The sequence below is a fragment of the Parus major genome, chromosome 6 (genome assembly GCF_001522545.3).
Source record: "Parus major isolate Abel chromosome 6, Parus_major1.1, whole genome shotgun sequence".
Taxonomy (NCBI): domain Eukaryota; kingdom Metazoa; phylum Chordata; class Aves; order Passeriformes; family Paridae; genus Parus; species Parus major.
Genome location: NC_031775.1, coordinates 15,576,401 through 15,601,897, shown reverse-complemented (window position 1 = coordinate 15,601,897; position 25,497 = coordinate 15,576,401). Strand labels below are relative to the sequence as shown.

Here is a 25,497-nt window from a genome sequence, read left to right as displayed (position 1 = left end):
TTCTTGGGATATGCCAGCAAACTGATTTTATTATGAAAAATGTGTTGTCACCACCATTTAGAGCATCAAATTCCAAAACCTCATTTTCTTTCTGTGGAACCTTTCTTTTTGTCTTAGAATTATTAAACCATTATTGTTCCCATTTTCATTTTGTTTTCATAAATAAATGTTCTGTTTTTAAGGTTCAGATTATGAATAATTATATTACTTATACAGCTAGTACAGCTAGGGCTTCTGGAAAAACTGCCTCTCTGAGTACATGACTGTTAGAATTGGCAATACTGGGAATCCTCTTCAGAAATTAATTCTTTATGCTTTGTGAACTGTGATTCTAGATTTGCAAGCCAGGTTCAGTAGTGGTGTGTAGAAATAAACAGTTCCCTAGACAGCAGGCTATAAAACAGGTCAGTGTTAAAATATGCAGTAACATCTTTCAAATGTCTGTATAGCATTAGACTACTATGCCTCCCTGAATTCTCTTTCAGGATTCAGATCATAACATTTGTTTGGAGTTTTGTTACCTGATAGGTGTAGGAATGGTAGAGATGCAGAGACATAATGGGTTTTCTGGAGGTCTTCACTTCCACCCTCCCAGAAGAAGGAAGTTTGTGTATCTTCTTAAAATTTGTGAATATCATTCTACTTTGCCCAAAGCTTAACTTCACATTTGTGTCATCCCCTCATTTTGTTCCACATACTCTTTATCCTATTATGCAAGTTGATAATGTTTATCCTTACAGTCAGTTGTCTTCTTGGCTAGGTACAGAAAGCTGGTAATGTGGCTAAAATTTCTGATTTTAGCCTCAAAAGATACTGTAGCACAGCTACAAAAGTACAGCATAATATTATCCTGTATAACAGCTTCAGTGCACCCCTGAACTTCATTTCAACTATGGTGCTTTACAGAAAGCTGCATAGAATTGACTTATGAGTTAGTGGGAGAGCTGTAAAAATATTTGAGGAAGGTGTGTGCACAGATTTAAAGCAAAGAAAATTGTTTGGTATGGCAGCATTGGAGCTCTGAGATTGCTGTTGAGTAGAATGGAGAGCCCTGGACAAAAGAAAAAAAAATACAACCTTCACTTGCTGCTTCTTGCTTTAATTTACATTAAGCAAAACTCTCCCATACATTTTCTGTCCATTTGAATCAAAGAAATCCGTGGATAATTTAAAATATTTAGAAAAAAAAAAGCCTTTGTGTCCTGTTTTTCCTGCTTTACCCATTTTGCTTACAATAAAGCTCTATTCTGTGAGCAATCATATGCATCCCAATAAAGGTTTTAAAGTTTGAATTGAGACAGAGACTGTCTCAGCTTTTGGCCAGCAAATGCAAAGAAAGTTGGCCATGTTCCCTCTATTTGCCAGAAAAGCATGAAAGCTGGGGCCTCTCCTCTGTCAGAGAAAAAGGGAAGCTCTGATCTTTCTGCATACAGATTTTTGGAAGTGTTGAGTCCTTGACATATTCTTGGTATGACTTGCTTGTCTCTTGCTTGCTAGATGTGACCCAAAGTCTCCAAGAACAGACCTCTCATTTACAACGAGCTTGTATAGATTAATCTTTCCTCCAATTATCAGTTTGGTGGTACCTTTTTCCCCCTCTAGTTTCAGTCCTAAATATCCACAATTAATTCCACATCCACAGAATTAGTTTTTTTGTGCATGTGTTTTGTCTCCCATGCTACTAAATCTAAAGACTTAATTGCTTACTTTTTCAATATTTGATGTACATGTGAGAGTGTAATTAAAAAAGAATGGATATTGTACTATTTATTTCATGTTTGTGTGTAGGCACTTCTAGTACTTGGTATTCTATTCAGGGCTTTAAATCTTTCAGTATGCAGATAATCTGATGGTCCCTTGAATGATGAATGACTATATAAAATAAGAATATTAAGTTATGAAGGAGATTATCCATAAAATTTAGACTTATTTTTAATGTGTTCTGGCATGGTTCAAAAATACTTAATTAATTATTTTCAAATATTTGAACTTAAAGTACTAAAAGTCAGAATATGGGTTTTAGAATTACATAATAATATCTCTTGCGCATTCTTTGTACCATAACTGTTCCTAAGATTATGTAAATGTTGCTGTGTAATTTTTTTTCTGGTGAGTGAATCATGAAAACTGAGCAAGTGCTTTGGTTTTTATGGTTATTATAGGCAATAATTATGCACACCTGGATTATGTACAACTATTACTAAGTTATATAAACAATGTACACCCAAGCTGCTGGCTTTTACTCTATAGTTACAACATATTTTCTGTAGTGGGTATAATTTTTATTTTTCAGAGAGGTCATATGTAAGATTGGAAGTGCTGAAATACATACATTGTATTTTCAAAAATATGTTGAAATGTTTTACTACTGGCCTTATTACTTCTGTAGCTGTTTCTACTTTTATAAAAGCATTAGAACACTTAAATAAAACAAACCAGCATTAATGAACAAGTAATACACCAGAAAACTATATAGACTCCTTGAATACTTCAGCGTGAAGAGTGTACTCTCTGTTTCTAATTTAATTTGTTCTCAGATTACTCTCATGAACTGTTCTAAATTCATCAAATACTTTGTGAGGTCTAAGGTACATTTTGGGTTTGATGGTAGAGCTTGCTTTTCTTAAACTAAATTTCATTCTACTGATTTTATTTTTCTTAAAGGTAGGTATAAAGGGAAAGCAGATAATTTTGGAAATCAGTAAGAAGGTATCTTGAATGCAGTGGGTCTGAGTGTGACACAGTCCCCCCACTAAATTAACAGGAACAGGTCTATAAGGAGATACAAGATTGCGAGATTAGCTCATAATAAAATAAGAGGACTATTGATAAAAAATTAAAGAACCAAGAAAAAAAAAGTCTAGAACCTGAAGGAAAAGATGGAAATGAAAAAGATCTGCAGGAGCAGCTAACTGTTTCGAGGTGTGGCAGTAGCATGCTTAAGAAGACAGATGAACAATATTTAATTTGAAACCTCAAAGGACAGGTTAGTCTGCATTCATTTGCGTATACTGGTTTTATATGCTCTTTCTTCAGAGGTCATCTACGGTTATCCTTGAACTTTATGCTAGATGTACAGGTACATCTTTATACCTCATCACCACATTTCTCACACAACCTCGTGAAAAATTGATTTTTCCTTGCTGGTTTTCTATCAACCAGAAGAGCAGTACCTTCCACATCAGAAACTGTTGCTGTTTAAACAGATCTCTGTAGAGTATGCAAGATACTCATTGGGAAAAAGGAGAGCTGCAGCCTGCCTCTTGCACATTTTGAGTGCTGGTACAGGTCACGCCCTCACTGAGCTACCATTTGTAAACACTTTCTCTTCATATCTTCAATGAACTTGACCAGTCATGGCAAATCATTGATAGGTATCACCTTGCAAACTGTTCTGAAGCAGATTTTTGGTTTTGCACCATTTTGGAGCATTACATAGGTTTTTGTTGCAAGCAGAGCACTGTTGCCAGCATCAGCCGTTGTTTTGTTCAGAACTGTGTAGACTGTGCAGACCATTAGTTTTTTTTGCTGCTTTGCCTCCCTTCAGGGATCTTTTCTTGTGCCAGGTATTACTTCATAACACACTCAGCTGCCTGCTGGGGTCATCACTGGTTTGAATGGTCTGTCCTGCAGGTGAGCCTCCTCCTGCACTGGTCTGTAGGGTTTTCCCCTCAGCAGAATGAAGTCACTGTTGTCATCTTGCCCAAGAGAAGTCTGATTACAAGGCCTTGGACTGCTCCTTATCTTTCAGTTTGCTGCTTCAGTACTGGCCTGATAGTGTTCGATTCAGCATTTCAGAGTAACCTCATCCCTGCTCTCGGCGACATCGAAAAGTCCATATTCATAGTACTCTTTGAGTGTGAGTTGATAATTAATTTCCCTCAACTTCTTTTTATCATTTGTGGTTGTGCCTGATGGTGCGACCAACGACCTCTCATGCTGGGGAGTTGCAGGAGGGGTCAGGGGGAGGACAAGCCAAAGGCTTAGACTCTGCTGGGGTCAAGAAAGGCACCAGTGGGTGAGCTGGGTCCTGATTCTGATCTGACAAATCTGATCAAATGGTCAGGAGCAGCAGAGAGTGGGGCCTGAGCCCAGAGATGTCAAGAACATAGCTCAGCCAGAGCTGGGAGCAATCCTGAGCTAAAATGGCTCCTGGGTCTGCTGTAGGGGGATGCAGCTGGAGCTGGTTATGGTATTTAAGGAGTTGGCATTCTCACAGCCTTGACAGTGCCTCTGATAAATACCCACATTGATCCCATCCTGGGTTAACATCATGGAGTGCTGTGCTAGTTGCCACATTTGTTCGATGTTATCATGCCCAAGTACGTTACAGAAAACAGAGTGGTTTGATCTTAAACTGTTACAGCAGAAATAACCTTGAGCGTTTCAACATGCATTTGCTGGCTCATTATCTTTTACAGTCCTTTTGTGTTCTTTGGCTTTGTTTAATTGTGGCACCAACTGCTTCCTCTGTGGTGCTGTCCCTTCTCTGCTCAGGTTTAGAGCATGGATCAGGCATATGTGCACACCTCTTCCCTTCTAGGACCTTTTTGACCTAAATACAAGCAGAGTTGTATTGAGTTAATATGTTAGCAGCAGGGGTGCGCCATCAAATGGATGCAAACAAATCTTTCTGCTTGATTGAGAAAGTATATATGTAACACCCATTTTTACATAATATGTTCTTACAGAGGCATATGAATATAAGAATGTATCCTAGGGTAAAAGAACCAAGATGATTTCCAAGCAGCATTTTAAAGTTTTAATGAAAGAGTTTTGTTTGGATACTAGCAGACTCTGGCACAGATTGCTAGTTAAGTCAAAATAGAAAAAAAGGTGTTCTGGAGAAGGAAGTGTCATTTTCCAAATTATGACTGCAGTTTTTAGCCTAGTTTCTTGTGGAAATGACTTTTCAAAGCACACTGCGTGTCTAGGTATTTTCTTCCAGCTTTTAACTTGGCCTGTAGCAATTTGGTTTATTACAAAGTGCAGATCTTGAAAATTCTAGACTCAATAAATTTCATGCAGATGTTACTCAGGTACAGAAGAGAAGTTCTGTAAATCATTTTGGCTGTGAATAGGTTGTAGATTAGTTGAGGGTCCATATATGAGAAAGTCCTTAGTAATACTAATACCTCATCTCTAAGGAAAGCTTTAGTTGCAAGTGGCATCACAATTATTTCAAATTTATTTCTTTTAGGAGTAACTATGGTATGTAATGCTTGATATCATGCATTCTCTTGTTTTAGATAGTACCTTTAGCTACTCTGTACGATCCTTAAATATCCTCTGAGATACTGTCCATCGATTTTACCAACAACTTAACTGGGTTAAAATTCCATCTATTCAGCTGAACATACAAGAACTTTTAAGGAATGTAAGAAACTTTGAATAAGTGATTGTTCATGTTAGATAATACAGAATCAGCTTTTGCCACACATTCTAATCCTAATTAACTGTATTATGTGGACTGAAGTAGACCTAATTCTGGCATAAAGTCTCATCTCATCAAGGGAGGAGATTTTCATGTTTAGAATTCTATATTACTACTCTTGAAGCAAGGAACTTGACTGTACTACCCATGAGTAACCTGTTTTATGATGACTAAACTTAAATTGAATTCTTGGTGACGGTTGTCTTTTTATCCTAAAATAATGAGTGAAGTACAAATGCACCTTTATAAGCCACAGATTTTTACAAGTAGTTAGAAATATTTAATGGACCACTTTTTTAAAGTGTCTGAAAGATAACCAGGAAAAGCAAATAAATATCTCCTCAGCAAGGATGTAGGTGTTCATGAAATGATTTTAAAGGTTCTTAAATGAAAGATCACCTAAATATGTCACAATCATTAATGAAGATATGCTGTGTTAATCTTCAGGCATGTTTCTCCTTCAGATAGGTTAAGTTGTTAAAGAAATGCAACTGGAGCTTAAGGAACATGAAATTTGTTGTGTATTCGCTGTGTTTGACTCCTTTAGCTTGGAAGATGTGACAGTATATTGTAAAAGCAACTTCGTAATTTTGATCACGGGTATATTTCTGTCCTATTTTTTTATAGAGTGATTGAATAAATAGTATTTATTATTTGAATTACAATGAGGCCTAAAGGGGTTTAAAAGTATCAAAACATTTAATTTTAAATGATCACTGAAGGGGTCTTTCCCAGCATAATCAATTTTCTGTTAACATAATGAACGTATTTCAACATCCTGAAAAATAATTTTTAATTGTTAATAATAATTTAATAATAATATTTTAATTGCTAATAATAATTTAACTGTTGTGTGGTGACTTGCTGCTTGCACATTTAAGAGTGGCAAGAGCCAACATCTTAGAGATTGCTTCATGGCTTGAATTAGATGTCAGAGTGGGCTTTCTCCTAGAGAATGATATGACTGATAAAACCGTCATAGGAAAAAAATTAATGTAGTCTTGATTTGCTGAGCAAATATTTTTTGCTATATTTGAGTAGAGCTGTTTTCAGTGTCACACTGCTTAATATCTAGGAATGTTAGAACAGTAATAGTAATAGTAGAATAATACAGAATAATAGTAGAAATTGTTTAATGTATTTTCAGGGCTGCTCAATCAATAGTTTTCTGAAAATTCCACATTTTTAAAGCTGATAATTAATCACAATCTAAGGAAACAGGTTGTTTGATCTTGCCTTGTTTTGCTCTTACGCTGTTTTTTACTCTTATATTCTCTCTTAGGCCTAATAATATGCACAGGACATAGCAGATGTTCAAAAGAGAACATTCTTTCTCTCAAAAGAGAAAGAATAAGAGGTTAAATATTAAGATTCCTGAATGAATGGCATGAATAGATCAGGAGTGGTATACAAAGAAAATGTATTTAGAGAAAGGGGAATAGTAGTGCAGTAATTTAATAATGTTGGTTTTCAGGATTTTGAAATATATTTATTTGCTATTCTTTAGCTAAAGTGTAAATGCATAAATTGACAAATGACTGAACTGTTGTCCTAACATTTAATTTTTATTTGAAACATATACCAGGGTTTCAAACTCAGTCTTGTTGTAATTATGACAGCTGAATAGTAACATAAGTTATTCCTCAAGTAATGTTTTAAATAGGACTACAGTGGCTTAGTTAGTGAGTAAAAGTGTTAGCTTGGGTTTACAGAAGATAAACTGTAGTGATATATGCACCTTTAACGTACCCTCAGACATTTTAGTGCTCAGAAGTATTTTTATTACAGGCTTGTTCTGTTCTCGCCAGTGTGGCTTGAATTACAGCTAATACAGGACAGCGAAAGAGAGGGAAATGAGAGAAGACTTAGCTGCTCACACGAGAAAAATGCTGTAAGGAAGAGCAAACAAGACAACTGAAGTTTTCTTGTTGCTTATTGTGTCATGCGTGGATTGGAGTAATTTCAAAACTTCAGCAGCTGTTGATTTGAAAGATTTTTTTCTCCAAGTGACAGCTTCTTATGACAAAGTGCAGTTGCTGTCTATTGGAACGTATGTCAGTGTGGCACATTAAGTCCCTTGGAGGCATGGTTTCACGTTGGGTAGAAATGCTAGTGAACACACATGGGACGACTACAATCAGTGGCACTTTGCTGTTAAGCCTAACTAGGTAGGAAAGAGGATTACCAGGCCTGGGGATTCCTGCTGGACATGGAGTTTGGCTTTGTGATGTGAACCTCTCTGGTACTGCTTTGGGAAAAAGGAGAATTAGAGATAATGGTGTTTAGATATTTGGTAAATGGTTCTTTACCTCAAGGCTGAACTGTCATTGCGTTACCAGTGTCCAAGCGAATAAACCTGCTGCTGTAGAAACTGATGTGCTGGTTTCTATCACTGTTGAAGTGTGGATCCCAGTACAGGGGGTGAAACTTTGCTGGGAGGCATGGGTGGTGCTCCAGGCAGGGTGTGCTGTGATACCCGAACCCTGTCTGCTACTCTGAAAGGGTCAGCCTGCTGTAGAGCTTGGCCAATGGCTGGCTGACCTCTGAAGGCTTGGAGCAATTGACTCAGACAAATGTATCCTCTAGTTAAGGCAGCATCTCCAAAGGCATTTTTCACAGGTGTGGTAGGAAGAGAATGGGATCAGGGCATGAAACACTTAATTCTGTCATTAGTGTGCCATTGTGAAAATGTGATTGGATGTTTTTGACAAGTGAAGGCCAGCAAGCCGTTTCCTAGTACTTTCCCTTCACATTTAAGAATTCATCTGGCTTTCATCTGGCTTTCTGTAATTTTTCCTGCTCATGTACTTAGTTTGCATGTCTAATTTGCATTTACTAATGACTGAAGAGAGAGTTTGAGAAAAACTAGGATGGATGTTGTATACCATGTTTACAAATTACTACAACATTAGTATGTTGTCCCAAGTTACTGTTGACTCTTTAGAGCCGTAAACAGTTCATATTTCCAAGTGGCAGATTTTGAATGTGATAACCAAGTTCTCAGAACAGTATTTGTCTGTAAGCCTTCTATTTTGTATTAATGTTTTACGGCCACAGAAGTGATTGGCAAATAAGTACATACTGTCATTTCCCCCATATTTAATCATGGCATTTTGATGACAACAATTATTTTCATTAATATTTTAACACAAACACTATTTGCAATATTTAAAAAAAAATTTGAAATCAAGATGTGTTGTGCACGTCTTTCAATTCTTTTCAATTCTTCATCTTTACTTCCATTTGATGGACTTAAAGCCTTGATCAGTAGAAAAGTCTCCTGTAATTTTTCAACGTATTTAGTACTGGGTGGCCTTAATGAAGGGACTTAATGTGCTTTATGAGCTGAGGAGAAATGGCATCATTTGACTAAAGTGAAACCAGACAAATGAAGGGGGGGTGTGTGTAGAAGTTGAGAATTTTTTTAAGGGTAAAATGAAGATATGAATGATGGCATTGAGTTCAGGGGAACAATAATGTTTTCAAAGGTGGACAAAGCCTTGAAATAGGATGATGGCTGAAATATTTTCAAGTCTGAAGCTCTAGGTGTTTTAGAGGATCTGAATGACTGATGGATGGTACTCAAACACACACTCAATGTGTGGGCAGTGCTGTGAATGTGTTTCTTGCTGTTCACTGCAGATTATGTGAATAATTCCAGTGAAGCAAAGGATAACATCTGAATTTTGAATAATTATCTTTTCAGCTAGTACCAGTCTTGCTGTTTCTTAATGCATTTAAGTGATGGAACTGCCTTGTGGTCTTTGATTTGTTTTGGTGTGCCTTATTTTTTAGTTGCAACTTGTGTTGCTTGAACCTCTCAGATTTTTATACTTACATGTCTATAATCCTATAGATTAATTTTTAGAATGTATCTGATGATTTATTTAAGCTGTCACAGTATGAGATGCTGCACAGATGCATTTCTGCTTTGGCCTTGGAATCTCCCTTAGTCTCCACCCTGCTTTATGTTTATGCTGTCTCTGTCAATGTATGTCACTGAATTGTGGGCAGCATCAGGTAATTCTACCTGAAGACTCTCTTCCATTCTCAGTTACTTTTCCTCTGGATGAGTTGATTCTTCTCCCTGTAGGACCTCCTATTCAGGAGATACCTCATTGAGAGTGACAGGGAAGGAGGGATCAGCTGTTTTGGCTGGAGCCTGCCAGTAGGCTGGCTTAAACCTCAAACCCCATTTTTAATTGTGTTTATTTTTTTTCATGGTTTTGCATTGTATGATTATTTTTTAAATCTTCAGATCTTAAAATAAATCCTGATGCACTAGTGCATTTTTTCCATGCTTTTAAACAAAATTTTGTTTTACTTCTCACTGCATTTCTTATTTTTCTTCTGTATAAGCATTATTTATCCTTGTCTCTTGTATAATATAGTTTATTAATTGTCAGTCATTTTCCTTTATATTTTGTCTAATCTTTCTAAGAGATCTACTTACCAGTGACAAGTCTGATGAATTCTGTGCCTTGAAGATTTTTGTTTTCAATTGTGCTCCACTTTGTTTTCCTGTGAGTGACTCAGTGTTTGAAAATCTTATTTGTGCATTTAAGAATGTTTTCATGTTCCTCAAAAAATTAAGAAAAGTTATTCCAAAAGCACTTGTTCAAAGATGGAGAAGAATTATTCTGCCTTTATCAGCTGGAGTTGTCATGGATCTCAGGTAGAGGGACTTGTTCATCCAAGTGTCGATGATGGAATTACAGCTTCCAGATAAGGTCAGTTAGCATGAAATTCAAGTAGCCACTAAAGAGAAAGTTTATTTAAACAGCTTATTGTAGATCAGATCTAGAAAGAAATACAGAACTGATCCTGAAAGTAAGATAAACACAGTTTTTAATTCTCTCTGTGCATCTCCTTGTGCAGGAAAGAAATTTCTGTAGAGAAATGAAGAGTGGAACTGGTATCTGGCAGAAGCTTCACATTCTCCCTGATGCAGTGATGAATGATGAGGCAATTGAGAGGGGTCACCATCTGGCAGACATTTGCATAGTTGGAGACATCTAATACACAATCATGTTTAGATAAATATTCTAGAAATTAGAAAAAAGACTCTAACTTGACAGGACATATAAATACTGTAGTTCTTTGAGATTTTTTTGTTGTTGAAACACAGATGCTGGTGGTAAATCTGAGGTTCTGCATGATGCTCTATGCCAAATCAAATGTTGTCATAACTTGCTTCCAACTGTTCAAATAGGATTTGTGCACATCTTGAGTGATTCTTAAGAGTCTAGCTATTTCCTGCTTACTGTTTGCCCCTGGTTCCCAAGGGAGATGTGAGGTTTAGGAAATGGTGATGGCATGTTGGTACCCTGTTCTTGTACTAGTATCTCCTGCTTGTTTCTGACATAAAGCACGGTAATGAAAAACTGATAGTGTGCATGATATAGCATAAATTAAAGAGGACTTAATAAATGTGGTTTCTTACTCTGTTCAAGGAGTTGATCTGGAATAAACTATTGCTTAGCTACTAAAAAAGCTTATTATTTTTATTTATTATTATTATTTATTATGATTATTATTATTATTTAATTTTAAATGGATAGTTCTAATATACAAAACATTTTCCTTGTAAATCAGTTTTCTCCATAAGAGCTTGAACTGGGATTATAGTTGTCAAGCATTGTTTTGGGATGATGTGACCAAGATGATCCATAGTTTTATATCCACTTACCATGCCAAATTATTTCTGTAATTTTCTATTTCCCAGGAATCCATCACCAACTGGTTGCTTATGCCTCAGATACTATGTAAATACATAGTAATTTGAAGTAATTAATAAAATTATTTGGTTGTTGGTGGGTTTTTTGTGTGCTGAAATATCTTTTGCTTAGGCTAGATAGTTACCTTGTATATGTAGCATACCCTGTAGGATGAAGGTTGAAGAAAAGGTTAGAAATGTCCCAGTGTAGCCAGGGTAGAGGGGAGGATTGTCAGGGTGCTTGCATTTGCCCTTTAGATGTTTTGAATTACTGACTGTCCCAGTCCAATAGCAGTTAGCCCATGTATGTGTTTAGTAATGTCACATCTCTTTCAGTCCCCCTTGTTCTCTGCATTCATAATCCTGGCCCTACCAGGCATTCACTGAATTTCCTGTGCATCACACATCATCCATACAGAATTGCATCTGGCATCACTGACAGCACCCAGCATCCCTAAACAGTCCCCATGTTCACCTTGACACCCATCCCTTACTTGCCCCTCATGCAGTTGCTACTTGTTCCCACAGTCCAGACAGCATCCTCAAATCTTGAGGATCATAAAACATAATCATCTTTTCCTTTGACAATTTAGAATTGAAAGGCTTTCTAACTTACCACATCATGGGATGGTTCTGATCCTTCATATGCCTTTCCTAAGACTAAATAATGCTCTTAAGTTCAACATACTGTATTTTGTTTTCACTGAAGCAGAATTCTGGCTGATTTCTTAAGGAAATTAGCTTGAATAATGAGTTATAGGTTAAACTGATAGTAAATTAATACAGTTTTGTAGTCTTTGATTGTGTTGGATGTTTTACCTAGACTGTTGTAGACTTCAGTTCCAGATATCTGGGGAATAAGAAATCATTAAATGTTGATATTAATTGTTATTAATACTAATTAGAACCAGCTTGTACTTGAAGTCTTAAAGTGTATGCAATCAGTGTAAATGAAAAAAAAAGTAAACAAATTACTTTTGTGTCACATGTTTTCAGACTTAATACATTCTGTGAATGTGTGTGCTGAATGGTTGCCAGGTTGTTTATTTTAATTACTCATTTGTCTTTGTTGGCTGACCTCTGCATCCACAATGATTTGCTAACGCTGGATTTAGTTTCTTATATTTTTTTTACTTTCCTTTACTGATAGAAGGAGCACATTACATTTCTGACATAACTTAGGCCTTGTAAAATGAACCAGTGTAGTTATTAATGGATTTCATCAGCTAATCTAGTAGCTTTAGAAAATGCCAGCATGTTTTGAATACAGTGCAGGCTTTGCTGTCTACTTCATATGCTTTTATGTTCAGATTTAACTGTAAGCCTAAATCAGTGTGGATGTACAATGGGAAGAGTATGCTTTTGAATAATTTCAGCATTTTTATATGCAAGTGCATGTATATATTTGTTTGAGGATTTTATGTGATGATCTAGGTTTTGGCCACCCATGTACAGACAGGCAAGTAATGGAAGCTGCAGGGAGTGATAATTCTGCAATTCTACAGTAAGATGCAAAATACAGTTTTATTGGTTGAGCTTGTGAGTTTTATACTTGATAGCATTTATAACACTGTGTTAACACACTTCATAGCATGTGTAATGAATTCCATCAGTTTCAGGAATTTGCTGAATTGAAATCTGTTGATCGCAGTGGAAAGCAGACACTGAGAAGAGTATAACTTAGGACACATGAAACCCATGTCATCTGTTCAGCAGAGCCACAGCTTCAGATATTTTTGCAGTTGTCTGTAGATCAGAGGCTCTACCATAGTTGTTTTTACTTGCTATCTCACGAGGTTTTGCATCATACACTAGACACACCAGACTAAAGGAAAATTTGGGGTGCATTTAGACATCCTAGCAAACATGATCTAAAATTGAAGCTTCTGCTGAGACATATGTTCCTTACCAGACATTCCTAGTATTTTCTTTTCATTGAATATAGTGATCATGTGACCACCACGTGTGTCAGTTTGTTTGGATAAAAAATAATTTTGTGACTTATCAGCCAGGTGATTCAATTTAACTCTGTGGACTCATGATTTCCAGATGAGTGAGGTGAAGGGGATGGGGACAAAAAGAGAAGAGTGAGAGGAGTAGAACTACCAGTTTTGGTGGCAGCTACCTGCTAGATTGACATTGCTGAAACATCAAATTATGTTTGCAAATTGCAGGAGTGTGTAAACCATATTTTCTTCCCTTCCCTATGCTGCTTATTTTCTCCCTTGTGCTGTTGTAGCACATTAGTGCAACCATACAACAAACTAGATTGAGAAAATGTTTTAGCTGCAAGGTAACTTGAGTAAAAAGATTCTTGAGATGGATCACATTTGCATTGCAGTCACATTGCAGTGATCACAAGAGGATAGGAACAGCTGGACATGCAGTGGGAGCTTCTTATGCAGACATTATTCTTGATGAATTGGATTTCAGACAGGCGCAGATAGAGAAGAGAGATACTGGTAGAGAGAAATGGGCAGTTGTATGGCCTCAGCAGCTGAGAAGAGAGGTGAACCAACATAACCAGTGTTGTGGGAGATATGAGATAATTTCGAAAGAAAATAAAAAGATCTGAGAGAAGCTGTTTGGGGAGGATGTGTGGAAATACTTTGGTGTAAGAGAGAGATGGGAAAACTGTGTAGTAGGAAGGAGGACTGTGAAAGATCAGTTGTAGTCTCTGAATGAGCCCTGTGGATAGTCAGGGACATAAATAGGCTTCTGGTTTTAGCAAATTTCTGCTTACAGAAGCAAATAATGTGTGATTATTTTTCTTTGTTAAAGTTTCTTCATAAAAAAACAAGGTAAGTTAACATACATGGTCAATTTCATGATCTTATAACCATTGTGAGTTGTTAAAGTTACATAATAATGTTGTCTTTTTCGCACATTAGATTGGTATTTTATAAGAGTTTAATTTAGCAACAGGTGTAACAAGAGGTATAATATTTGCAATGACAGTCCAATCCATAAATTTTTATTACTGACTTAGCAATAATACAGGGAGTACATTTATGAATATATCATGGTGGCAGGAAAGATGAATCAGTAGGTTAGGACATTTTGAGAGATCACAGAATTCCTTGAAAAATCAATGCTGAAGACAGCTACTGATACATATACAACTTTTATACCTTTTACAAAGAATTATTCTTACTTGATATAGCAAGAAAGAAACTAAAGAGATTAAGAAAAAAACCAGCTGCTTCTCCTTCCTAAATCTTTCTCCTTTGATCAACATCATCATATGTAGATTTGGACTGAAAGGCCAGTGGTTACGAGAAAAAAACGAGATAGGATCCATCAAGTGTGTAGTGTCAAAAACTTATGTAAGCTGTCATTTGTGGATCTGAAGAGGAAGGACAGGGAAGAGGAATAGGAAATGGTAGATAAGAGAATTGCTGAAGTGCTTTCCTTTTTTGGGGTGTGTTGGTGGTAGTGTGGGATTTTTTCTTTCTTTTTAAAGTGATATAGGTGAGGTTGAAGAAAGTGGATTAAATTAAATTTCAGGGTACAATTTAAAGGTAGAGGGACTACCAGAGAATGTAGATTTAGAGAACTGCTTGAGTGTTGTCTTTTCATTTTATGTGCTCTACAGTTGAGCTGTTGCAGTATGTCACAGGGTGCTCTGTGAGCTGTGTTGCTAACATAACTCTGTTTTAAGACTCAATCTCACCACTCCATTGAACTACTGCTGTCTCCTTCTAAACAACTTTTGTATGAACTGGAGCTGTTATTTTCCTTTCTGGTGCTAAATCTCTCTAGTACAGGATCTGAGTTTACCACCTGGACTCTGCTCTGGCTGATCTGGCATGCACATGCGTTTTGTAATGGGTGGAGAATGTAAAACTTGTGTCTCTTTGTTCTCTCTGTCACTTTCCTTTGTGACCCTCCCTGTTGTTAAACCAGTAAAACTGAAATCTTGACTGGAGTATGAAATTGCATTTTTTTTCCATGTACTTGTGGTAGCTATTGTAGGAAGAAACTGTGCTGTTTGTGGCCTAGAATACTTTTAAGCCACAGATTTGTAGCAAACTGTAGATTCTCTTAAATTTGCAATTTTTTTTTTTTTAATTTTTTTTTGTGACACTTCACCCACCCTGGCAAAATTGATATATTTAGTTACACTTACGAATTTAATTGTGTGGAAAAGTAGCATGTCAAATATCCAGTGAACTAATGAGTGTGTTTACCTTTTGATCTGTGTCATACTGCTTTTGGATGAAGGTTAGTAATCAGTAAAAATGAAAGCCAACACTCTAAAATGGATTAAAATAAAATTGTTGATCATAGTTACTTGAGAAGAGTATCAAAATAGATTTTACGCTTCAAATTAATTATTGAGTTTTCCTGCTTTTTATCCCTCCCATAATTTCTAATTCTATCCACTATGGATGATTTCATTATTATGTGTAGCTGAAACAATGATTTCATCATTTGCTTTAGTTTTCTGCTGTTTTTTGCTGTTGAAGCTTTAAAGTTATATTTCTTTTGCTTCTTTATGTTGAATTTAGACCGTTCTAGTAAATGTAGGCCTTATTATAACTGCCTACTGCCTTTCCATGTTTTTAATAATACACTTTATGTTTTCCACTGGTAAATGTGATAAATCGAGGTATACGTGCATTTGTTTAATTCACCATGATTTATCTAGGCATGTCTCTTTTAGTCTTCTCTATCCTTTGTTTGAGCTGTCTGTAACCTCATATTTTCTGATTCCAAGATTTACTTTTACCATGCTGCTTGCAGGAAAGAAGCTGAGAATTAATGACAATGCTGAAAGGCAGGTTAACTTTTTAGCTCAAGGCATACAAGTAAAAGAGTCAGAAGATTATTTGTATTTCAGCTTTACTATAATCTGTCTTCATGCTTTTTCAGTTGTAAACTTGTTTTTTTCATGATTTCATGGTAACAGCATACAGTTTAAGGAAAGCAAAAACCATGTAACACCAAAACAATTGTAGTTGTATTTCTGAACAGGAAAATAATTATTTTAAAAGATGATGGAGATTTAAAATTGATTGTGTTCTTCAAAATGTTTTATCCTATCTATGAGTCAGAAAAAGTATGGAAAATACATTTTATTTTTTCTCTTTTTTATTTATGTGTTCATTTCATTGTTATAGCTTCACAATAATTAGTTTTCTGCAGTCATGTGGCTTTCAATAGTGAAGCAGAGAAAGCTATTTAAATATATTAAACATGACTCTGATGTTCCAAAACTCTTCTGTGAAATTTTAAGACAGATTTAAATGTGTATTTTGGAATTCTCTAGGTCTCAGTACTTGCATTGTTGTGTTTGTAGTTGTGATGGTGGATTTTGTGCTATGGACACTCTTCAAAATATCTATATATGTCTTTTCTTTACAGAAAACCAACTTTTTGGGTGCCCTGTGAGGAGATGCAACTGTGACATGGAGTTTGTGTTTGGCCATCTACAATCTGAAGCAAGTGTGTGTGCTATATATGACAGAAGAATTAATTGTGGAAAGAATCCAGCTGAATGGCTACCTCATAATAAGGAACTGGTTTAAAAATGTTAGTGTCTCATTCCAGTAAGCCAAGTTTGGGAAAGCCTAGCAGCCCAACAGTAAAAAAAATTACTTTTTTGTAAAAGCCAGTTCAAAAAGAACAAGCAGTCGATATATATTTCAGCATGTGTTCCCTGATTCTTTAGCACTGAGTCTTTCATTACACTGAAATCATGGTATGAGGATTGGTGGAGAAGGTCCTCCCCCCAACCCCAGCACACATTCAGCAACTAAAGACTGTGTCAAGATGACCTCTGAGGAGATGACAGCGTCTGTTCTCCTCTCTGTGGTACAGGGTAAAGTGATAGCTGCCCAGTCAGCTGGAGATGAAAATACTGAAAATGCTTTGGACACCAGTGTTATAAGAACACATACTGCTGGTTCGGGAAGGCAAACCACACACAATCTGTCTTACTTACACAGACTTGAAGAAGAAAGTCTTCAGGGCTCAGTGCCCAAAATATTCCCTCTGGCCAAAGAACAACTGACTAACGACAAGAGTAATGAAAACTTTTGGGAGAGGAACAGCTCCATCTCTGATTCAGTGGAATTTCTGAACATTAACTGTAACATTGTACAGAAGAACTACAAGAGCAATATCCCATGCAGCCAGTTGTATCAATCTTGTGCTCCTTTAGCAGGGGAAGAGGCGTGCCTGGAAACTGGAATTCCTGTTTCACTGGAAAGAGCCATGCTTGCTGAAATTCAGTTGAAAATGAATGGACCTTCATTAAGAAGCCAGACAGCAGTAAATAAGAATGACTGCAGTGATCCTGATAAAGTGGCCTTTTTTCACTTACATTGTGCTAGTGAAAGGAATATATCAAAGGCTTTGTGTGGTTTACACAACAGCTTCATTTTGGATGACTGCTTGCAGCCCGTGGGTGATGGTGATGGTAACACCACTGGTTCCCCAGGCTGCACTTGCAGCATAATGCAGTTGACAAATAATTGTGAGAATGAAAATGGGCAGCAGTTGTATGACGATGCTTTAAGGAATAAGTACTTATGTCTGGAAAGAGCACCACGGAAGGTTAAAGTGGCATGCTCAGGTCACAACGTCTGTGGAAATAACTTTACTGGAAGAATGCCCTCAAAGCCCTTTCTGAGCCATTTTGAGGACTGTAATGATAACTGTGAAGAAGAGTTGGAAGAGGATTTTTTTAGAAACAAAAAGGAACGTTCTACTCTATTAATAAGACGTTTCTGTAAAAATGATAAAGAGGTTAAAAAATCAGTTTATACTGGAACAAGAGCAATTTTTAGGACTTTACCATCTGGGCACATAGGAACTGTTGCTTGGAATTATGTTGAGCAAAGGAGAAACAACAGTGGCATGAAGCTTTCTAGGATTACAACAGAACAGCTAACTATAATTCAGTCCCTAATAAAATGGAAATTTAATTCCTGTCTTGAGAAGTCTTTATGGTATGAGGTAAGCTTTTCATAGTGTTTTTTGGGGGTTTTTGTTGGTTTTTTTTGTTTCTTTGTTTGTTTTGATAATGTGATGACCTTTCCATTAAAAAATGCCTTCAACTAGTAAATACTTAGTAACACTGTTGGGATATTTCACTTACCCACCTTGAACGACCTTATGCTGAACACTACTTTTAGAAAAATGTATTGTCATCTTCTAAAATTCTTTTGATTTAAAATAGACACATGGTAAATATGTCTATCACTATATGTGTATAAAATTTATCTATATACATATTTGTGTGTGTGTATACATATATATCTGTATAAAACATATATAAGTAAATATTTATACCTATTTATGTGTAAATTTATTTATTGGAAAATATTTGCATATAAGAATATAACACACCTATATGCAAATTGAAAAGATATATGAATCTTATAGATATTTGTATTTTAAATAAAAAGGTGTATATAATTTTTATATATATATTTGATAGGTGTATCAATATATATTATAGCTCTACACATTTGAATATATGTAGCATATATGTATCTATAAACATTTGATGGATATATTAATGATATAATTGTTCCATAAATATAATAATAACATTATATGTGAGAGTATTAGATTACAGTGAAAAATTTGTTGCTCAGGAAAAGAAAACACAGTATTTCCCCAAGTTACAGGTATTTCTATTTCTTCTACACCTATTTTACAATAATAAAACAAGTAATACTTGAATAATATACATTAATGTGCTGATACTGCCCTGATTTGTGTTCTCTTAAGTTACATAATGCAAGGAATTCTAAGTTTAGAATGAAATCATGAATGCATAAATTATTATTATAGAAATTACATAGCACATTCTTAATATATTATTTTAAGTAATAAAAGATTTTCTTTGCTGGTAGAAATTAAATAGTTGTTGATGTAATTTGACCACTGATTACTGAGGTTAGCAAAAAAAGGGAACTGTAGTTTTTCTCTGTTAAAATGTATGAAGAAGGTCTAGGGAGGTAAAGGAGTGTGTTGTCATATAAGTCACAGCTACACTATGCTTATAAATTGGTCCTGAAAAAATGGAAATCTCTTCTGCTAAAAGAAATTTGTAGCACTTACTGCCCAGAGTTTTCATCAACTTTCAGTAGGACTGAAATGGATATACTTACCTATATGGAATCACAGAATCATCTATCATTTACATTTATGTAAGATCACAGAATCCTATGGTAAAAATGATCCAATATGAAATTTTGTCAGTAATAAGGGAAGAGAGGACTCTCTGACTCCATGACAGTTGTGCCCTCCTGTAATACCCTCATAGAAATGATTATTTTTCCATAAAAATAGTTAATTGAAGAGTTCTATAAAGACGTGTATGTCAGGTTTTTTACCAGGTTGCAGAGCTTTGTGGTACTGTTGATTATTGTGAAATTCACTACACTGGTCAGTGGAAGTACAGACTTGCTGGGACAGCAGATGCAGTGCAGGGTGCGTGATCATTCTCCCACGAAGGGGTGAATGTAATTCTGTGCATTTACTTAACATGGTGTATGTGTGGTACATTTAAATATCATAAGTTTTATGAGAGAGAGACAGGACAATGTTTTGTAGCTGAGATAGCTGAAGGGTGTGTTTGTATTTCTTGATTGGACATTTTCGATTTGACCTGAGTTCCTTAGCTTTAATCATGCTTGCCTGTTTAACTACTTTCCACCACCACTGTGTAAGACTGAACATACAGCATTTTGGGGTGGGAGAGCTTTAATTTGAAGATTTCTTTTGTAGTCTATATATATGAACTCAGGAAAAAAAGTAATAAGTATTCACTGAATAATTATTTAAATAGAAAAGGTTCTGTCTACAAGTCAGCAAAAGATAAACAGGCACTGTATATCACTTTGCATAACTACAATGCACAGAATGTTTTCCTCATGGTCAGAAGAAACTTAAAACCACATGTTTCTTTCTTCATCCAAGCAGACACTGTTTTTCTTCTTATCAACCTCTGTATATAGACTCCTTATGTACATGCCAAATACTGTTTCTGCAATAATATTTGTATGTACTTATGGCTTATATTATTAGCATTATAGATGGATTTACACAAACATAGAAATTAACTTAATGGACGTGACAAATATATGGACCTGTTGAATGTATGCACTGGGTTAAAATAATTTAATGAATTATGGGCATTTTTAGGAATCTTTCATGCTAATAATCAAAGGAAGAAAGAAAAAGTAGTAAATGAATGTGGTAATTTGTTCTTCCTTTCCCCTTATCTCACCCTTTGAGCATGCATTCTGTTTGGAACAGCTAAGTGAACAGTAGTTCTGTTCTTCAAGAGGAAAAAAAATTGGAGAAATCAAGTTTTCATAGCAGTACTGGTGTAACATGGAACAATAGAGACCTTTATGTTTTAAAGTAGGAAAATGTGTGTCTCATTTCTTATATCCCTTGCATAAAAATTCTAGCACTAATAAAGGAAGGACACTGAACTGTTGTCTTGTTGGGTGATTTTTTTCTTTTTTCTTCCTCTACATAGGGATGTGGGACTAAGGATATGCTCTATATAGAAAATACATGATGTTATACTTTTCTTCATGTAACATATTATTACTGCGGATAGGTATTTCATATACAGATTTAAACTCCTCTGGATTTAATGTATGTGTTGTATGAAGAGAGAAGATTTTTATATAGAATATTTTTTCTAATTTTGCACCTAAGTTTTTGTAGCTAATATAGAGTGCAGCATTTACCCTTATCAGATGGGTGTGTGTAACATGGCTGTTGTTCCTGTTTAGGAGCCATTTGCTTGTCTGTGCTGGAACAGTACAAGCCCCTCACATTAGTACATGTTAAGGAAGTCACAAGTGCAAAGAATTTGCTGTAGAAACAGATCATGAGAGTGCAGGCTCTGGTGCTGGTTTTGCTTGGCCAGGTATCTACTGCTTGTGTTCAGCTCAGCTGCACCATGTTAGCAATCTGACAAACCCCCAGAGTCAGAGTTTCTGGGACCTGCGAGATGTAAGGTTCAAATACACTTTGTTTTTTCCTGATATGATGGTGGTTTTGCTGTGGTGATAAAGTAATGTGACAAAAGTAACGCTGTCCACCATTGACTAAGATATGAAATCTGGGCAGCTCACTAGACTTTCACAGAGTGATTCTCTCAAGGCACGTAAGTGACCTCAAGATCTGCAGATGGCAGCTGCAACAACATAGTTGCTGAATTCTCTAGTTAAGCTTATTTTGTAGGCGTCAGTACTATCTTTGCTGTGTCATTACATTCCTGGTGCCAATAGTTTGAGCTTTAAGAAGCAAGAACTCTGCTGCCTTGCTCAACTCTGTTCAGATAGAAGTTAGCACTCTAATATACCTGACATTCTTCATAGTTGTTAAGGCACTATTAAAATACCAAATACTAATTAGGCAACAATTAAAGAAAATATTAATTGCTCCCACATCTGTTCCCAGGTAGACTAGTGATTCTATAATACATTTATCTTGTGGGAGTGTTTCATAATTCATGTAATGATTTCATATAGTAGTTCAGCATTTGTTAGCATCAGGGTTTTGATTTTATTCCCTGTAGCATCTGTGGTGTTTTTATGGCTCCTGTATTAAATTAATGTAATGCAAGGATTTATGATATGCATAACTAATGTAGTAGTCCTATGTTAAGATTTCTTTGTTTCCATAAAAGCTAGAGTCAATTGCCTGTTAACAAAAAGTTAAGGAGAGAAAAAAGATTTGGAGGTAAAAAATTCTTACATTTTAATAAAAAATTAATAAAAAATTATATTTTAAAATTTTTATTAATGTGGAATCTAAAATAGTAATCTTGGATAATATTTTTTTAAAAACAGAACTAGACACAAATTGTTATCTGTTTAATAGATAGTATTTTAAATTTTTTGTTGTTTATAATTGATTTTTAATTTTTAATGTATTCTTAACTACAATAAATATTTTGTAATTAATATAAATATTGATTTTCATTTTGAACCTGTAGAGAGCTCAGTTCCCTCCCTCTGCTGCCCTCCTCCCTTCCAGAGCTGTATCAGCAATTCTAGTCAGTGCATGCTTTTGTGGCATTTCTGAAAATACAGATAGATTATTTCACTATCAGTCACGGAAATAATGTCTGCTTAGGCTGTTTCAACAACAGTTGCACTAACCAAATGCAGGACCTCATTACTGCAATTGCTAGCACAGTATGAACCAAGGAAGGGTTAGTAATGCTGTGTGTGTGTAAGAACATTTTTTGGTTGTTTTTCTCAGGTGTTGGGTTGATTGTAACCTTTAATTGTCAATATTTTGTCAGAATGAAGTGTAATCCTCTCCTATATCTAGTATCTTGGATGGTAAACTTTTCCAATCTATTCAAAACATTGAATATATAATAATATAATATACAATTAAGAAGCCCCTGTTGATTCTTAAGAAGTGAAAGAAAAACTTGAAAGCATCTGATTACCCTCTGTGCTGGTGGTAATAATCAGCATGAGAGTCCCTGTTTATGTGCTGTGTTTCATTCAGATGACTAATCTGATCTATTAGACAGAAAGCTTGTAGAGTGTCCACATGAAATCACCTGGACATAAAGCCTTATGTTATTCTGCCAAACTCTGTGATATTCACAACCACAAAGTAGCCTAAAAACATTACATTATTACTGACTTTCATTTCTGGGTTGTTTTTAATTGTTTCTGTAGCAATTTCAGGTCTGGATTTGCTGTCATATCATCTTTCTGTTAGAATTATGTGTTTTTCTCACAGATTCTTACTTCTTGCTGCATATTTTAAAAGATAGAATTATTTAAATGGACTTTTACTCTCTTCCCTCACAGTTTTCCCTGGATACCTAAAATGTAACACTGCTCTTCAGGCTAAAGTTTATGCTGTACTTAAACAAAAGGAAAGGCTTTAACAAAAAAAGGCTACTTTGTCATTCTATGGTGTGGACTACAGGCGGATTTGAGATTTGTTGGCTTTCCATTTTGAAATAAAATTTCTAGTCTAGCATGCTGAAAAGAATTTACAGGAAATAATGACATAAAGCAAATAATCTGCAAGTGGTTGGAGTGTTTCTCCACTCCAACAATAATTTTTTTATCTGACTGTGCATGGGTATTTTGCCTGTTAAAATGCCATTGTGCTTTTTAGACAATAAAGGTTTATTTACTTATGGTAAAGTAGTTGGTAGGTAAGGACAAGCAGGTTTTTATTCTACATGGACCCTGTATTTCTTGTTTCTTTGTTTGAAGAAAAAAGTTAATGAGCAGAATTGACTATTTGGAAAAAAATCAGGGAAGCAGGAGAGAAGCCAAATAGGCATGAAATTATGTTTTCCCTTCAGTAAGTGCTGTAAAAATAAATTGAACTTTTTAAAATGAAGCTCTATACTTATATTTTCTTTGGGTTGAGTTACTCCAGTTTTAAAGGCTAGCTTTAAAACCAGAAAATTTACCCTCTGTCTGTAGAAGAAGTCATTTTACTACCATAATGTGATAGGGTTTGAGCTAAATAGCTTAATGCTTTGTATTATTTTACAGTTGCCTTATACCTTTAACAGCATTGGGCCAAATTATGAACAATAAGTTTTAGCTGTGAGCACACTTCAGTATTTAGAGCCAATAGTGTGGGAGTCTTGGCAAGAGCATTATATTATGCCTTCAGTTTTTCCACATTTTCTGACTTTTCTTCTAGTGACTGTTCATTAACTGTAAAGAAGCATGAAGGTCTGGTTTAAAAAAATTTCCCTGCAGCACATTAAAGCATTCATTTCACAGTGTTAGAATTGGACACTTTTCTAAATTCTTTCTTAGTTGAAACTAAGTTATCTCCATTACCTGTATGAACTGTTGAAAAGTTGGGTTGTTTACTCTGGTGTAAGTTAATAAAAACTGTGCCATGTAAAGATCACTCTGTTGGTGAGTGAATAACTAAAATCTGAATTTATGAGATTTCATATACATTTTAATTTATCTTGCTTTTTCTACAATCTTTCCTAATCTTTTAAAAATAAATTATTCTACAATAAAATAAGCTTGGCTTGACAGCAATTTGTAGGCATATACCTTACCAGTATGATATTTCAAGAGCAGTTTAGAGGAAAAATGTCTGCTGGAAAATTTTACTTGCTACATATCTAAGGAATCTTCCATGAGATAGGAGGCTATTTGATTCCTCCTTGTGTGAAAAGTGATTGGATGATGTACAGTTATGAACCCTCTTGTCATGAAATTTTCTTGAAAATACGGACTGGTGACAACCGATAAATCAAAATAACAATTGAACATAATACAGCCATTAAATGCCATCCAAGGATGTATGAGCTGGACAATCAAGTGACAGGGGGCTCTGAGGGTGCTCCCACACCAATCAAAGCTAATGACACCAATGCAGCTCTGGAACCAGTGTGACTCAGGGCAGTGTGACAGCACACAGCCTTCATCAGGAATGTCATAAGTGGGGCAGTGCTGGAAACAAGCATTTAACCCTTGCATTTGTAGCCACTTTTTTATTTTCTCTTTTTAAAAAAATTTTGTTCTCCTAATGATTTCACTAGACAATGATAGACGCTATAGACAGTGCTTCTATTGTCCTGCAAATCATGTGAAAGTTAAAATTTATTATTTTCAACTATAACCAGATACATTAATTTTGGAATTGAAATTGAAGATATATGTGCTCTTAGAATAGAAAATACTGGAAGATGGAGACCTACAGAGAAGGTTGCTGTGATAGTACAGAAGCATGCAACAGCAATGAAGAAGTTTATTTTTGTCTTGAAATCAGCACCTGTACTTGTTTCAAGACTCTGAATATACTAAAGAACTCTTGTGAAAGTAGGGTTTTTTTCTCTTAGCTTTTCCAGTAACTGTAATCCCTGTTGAGGGTTGCTACCATTTGGACTTTGAATCCACAGTAAAATAATGTGAGCTTCTTTTAAGGTGATTAAAAGTGATTGTTATGTACTGGTTATTTGCATGCTAGTCTCTTAATACTGCAAAAATTGTTTTCAAGCAATCAGAATGGACCAACCTTCATTAGTAAAATGTGGGCAAAACAAAGGATGTATTATTTGCTGCTCTAGTTTCATGTTACAGCAGTCGCAGTTCTTAGAGTGTTTAGGAATTCCCTTCAAGTATTAGAGAATTGGTGAAATCCTGGTCATACCATAATCTGTTTAAAATCTCCTATTGGGATAATGTTAATTGTAGGGAGGGAGAAAAAGAAGCATGTGCAGAATGAAGCTATTGGGTTCATGTGAACCCTAGTTTTATGTCAAATGTTTTAAGAGATAGACATGTGCCAAACTTAGATTAAGCATGTTTAAAACTATAGTTTTAGACTAAAAATATTCCCTATATAAATA

At 35.5% G+C, this 25,497-nt stretch overlaps 1 protein-coding gene across 3 annotated transcripts in view; it reads left to right on the top strand.

Annotated features, from left to right (window-relative positions):
- The window catches only part of PLCE1 (phospholipase C epsilon 1), a 138,094-nt gene that overhangs the window by 6,943 nt on the left and 105,654 nt on the right, over positions 1–25,497 (top strand). For 2 of the 3 annotated variants that reach the window (XM_015632748.2, XM_015632750.2), the window contains exon 1: positions 16,857–18,113. In XM_015632748.2, coding sequence (XP_015488234.1) covers positions 16,857–18,113 — 1,257 coding nt within the window. Of the gene's footprint in view, positions 1–16,517; positions 18,114–25,497 lie in introns of those variants that run through there. The other variant, XM_015632749.2, reaches the window with a different exon arrangement.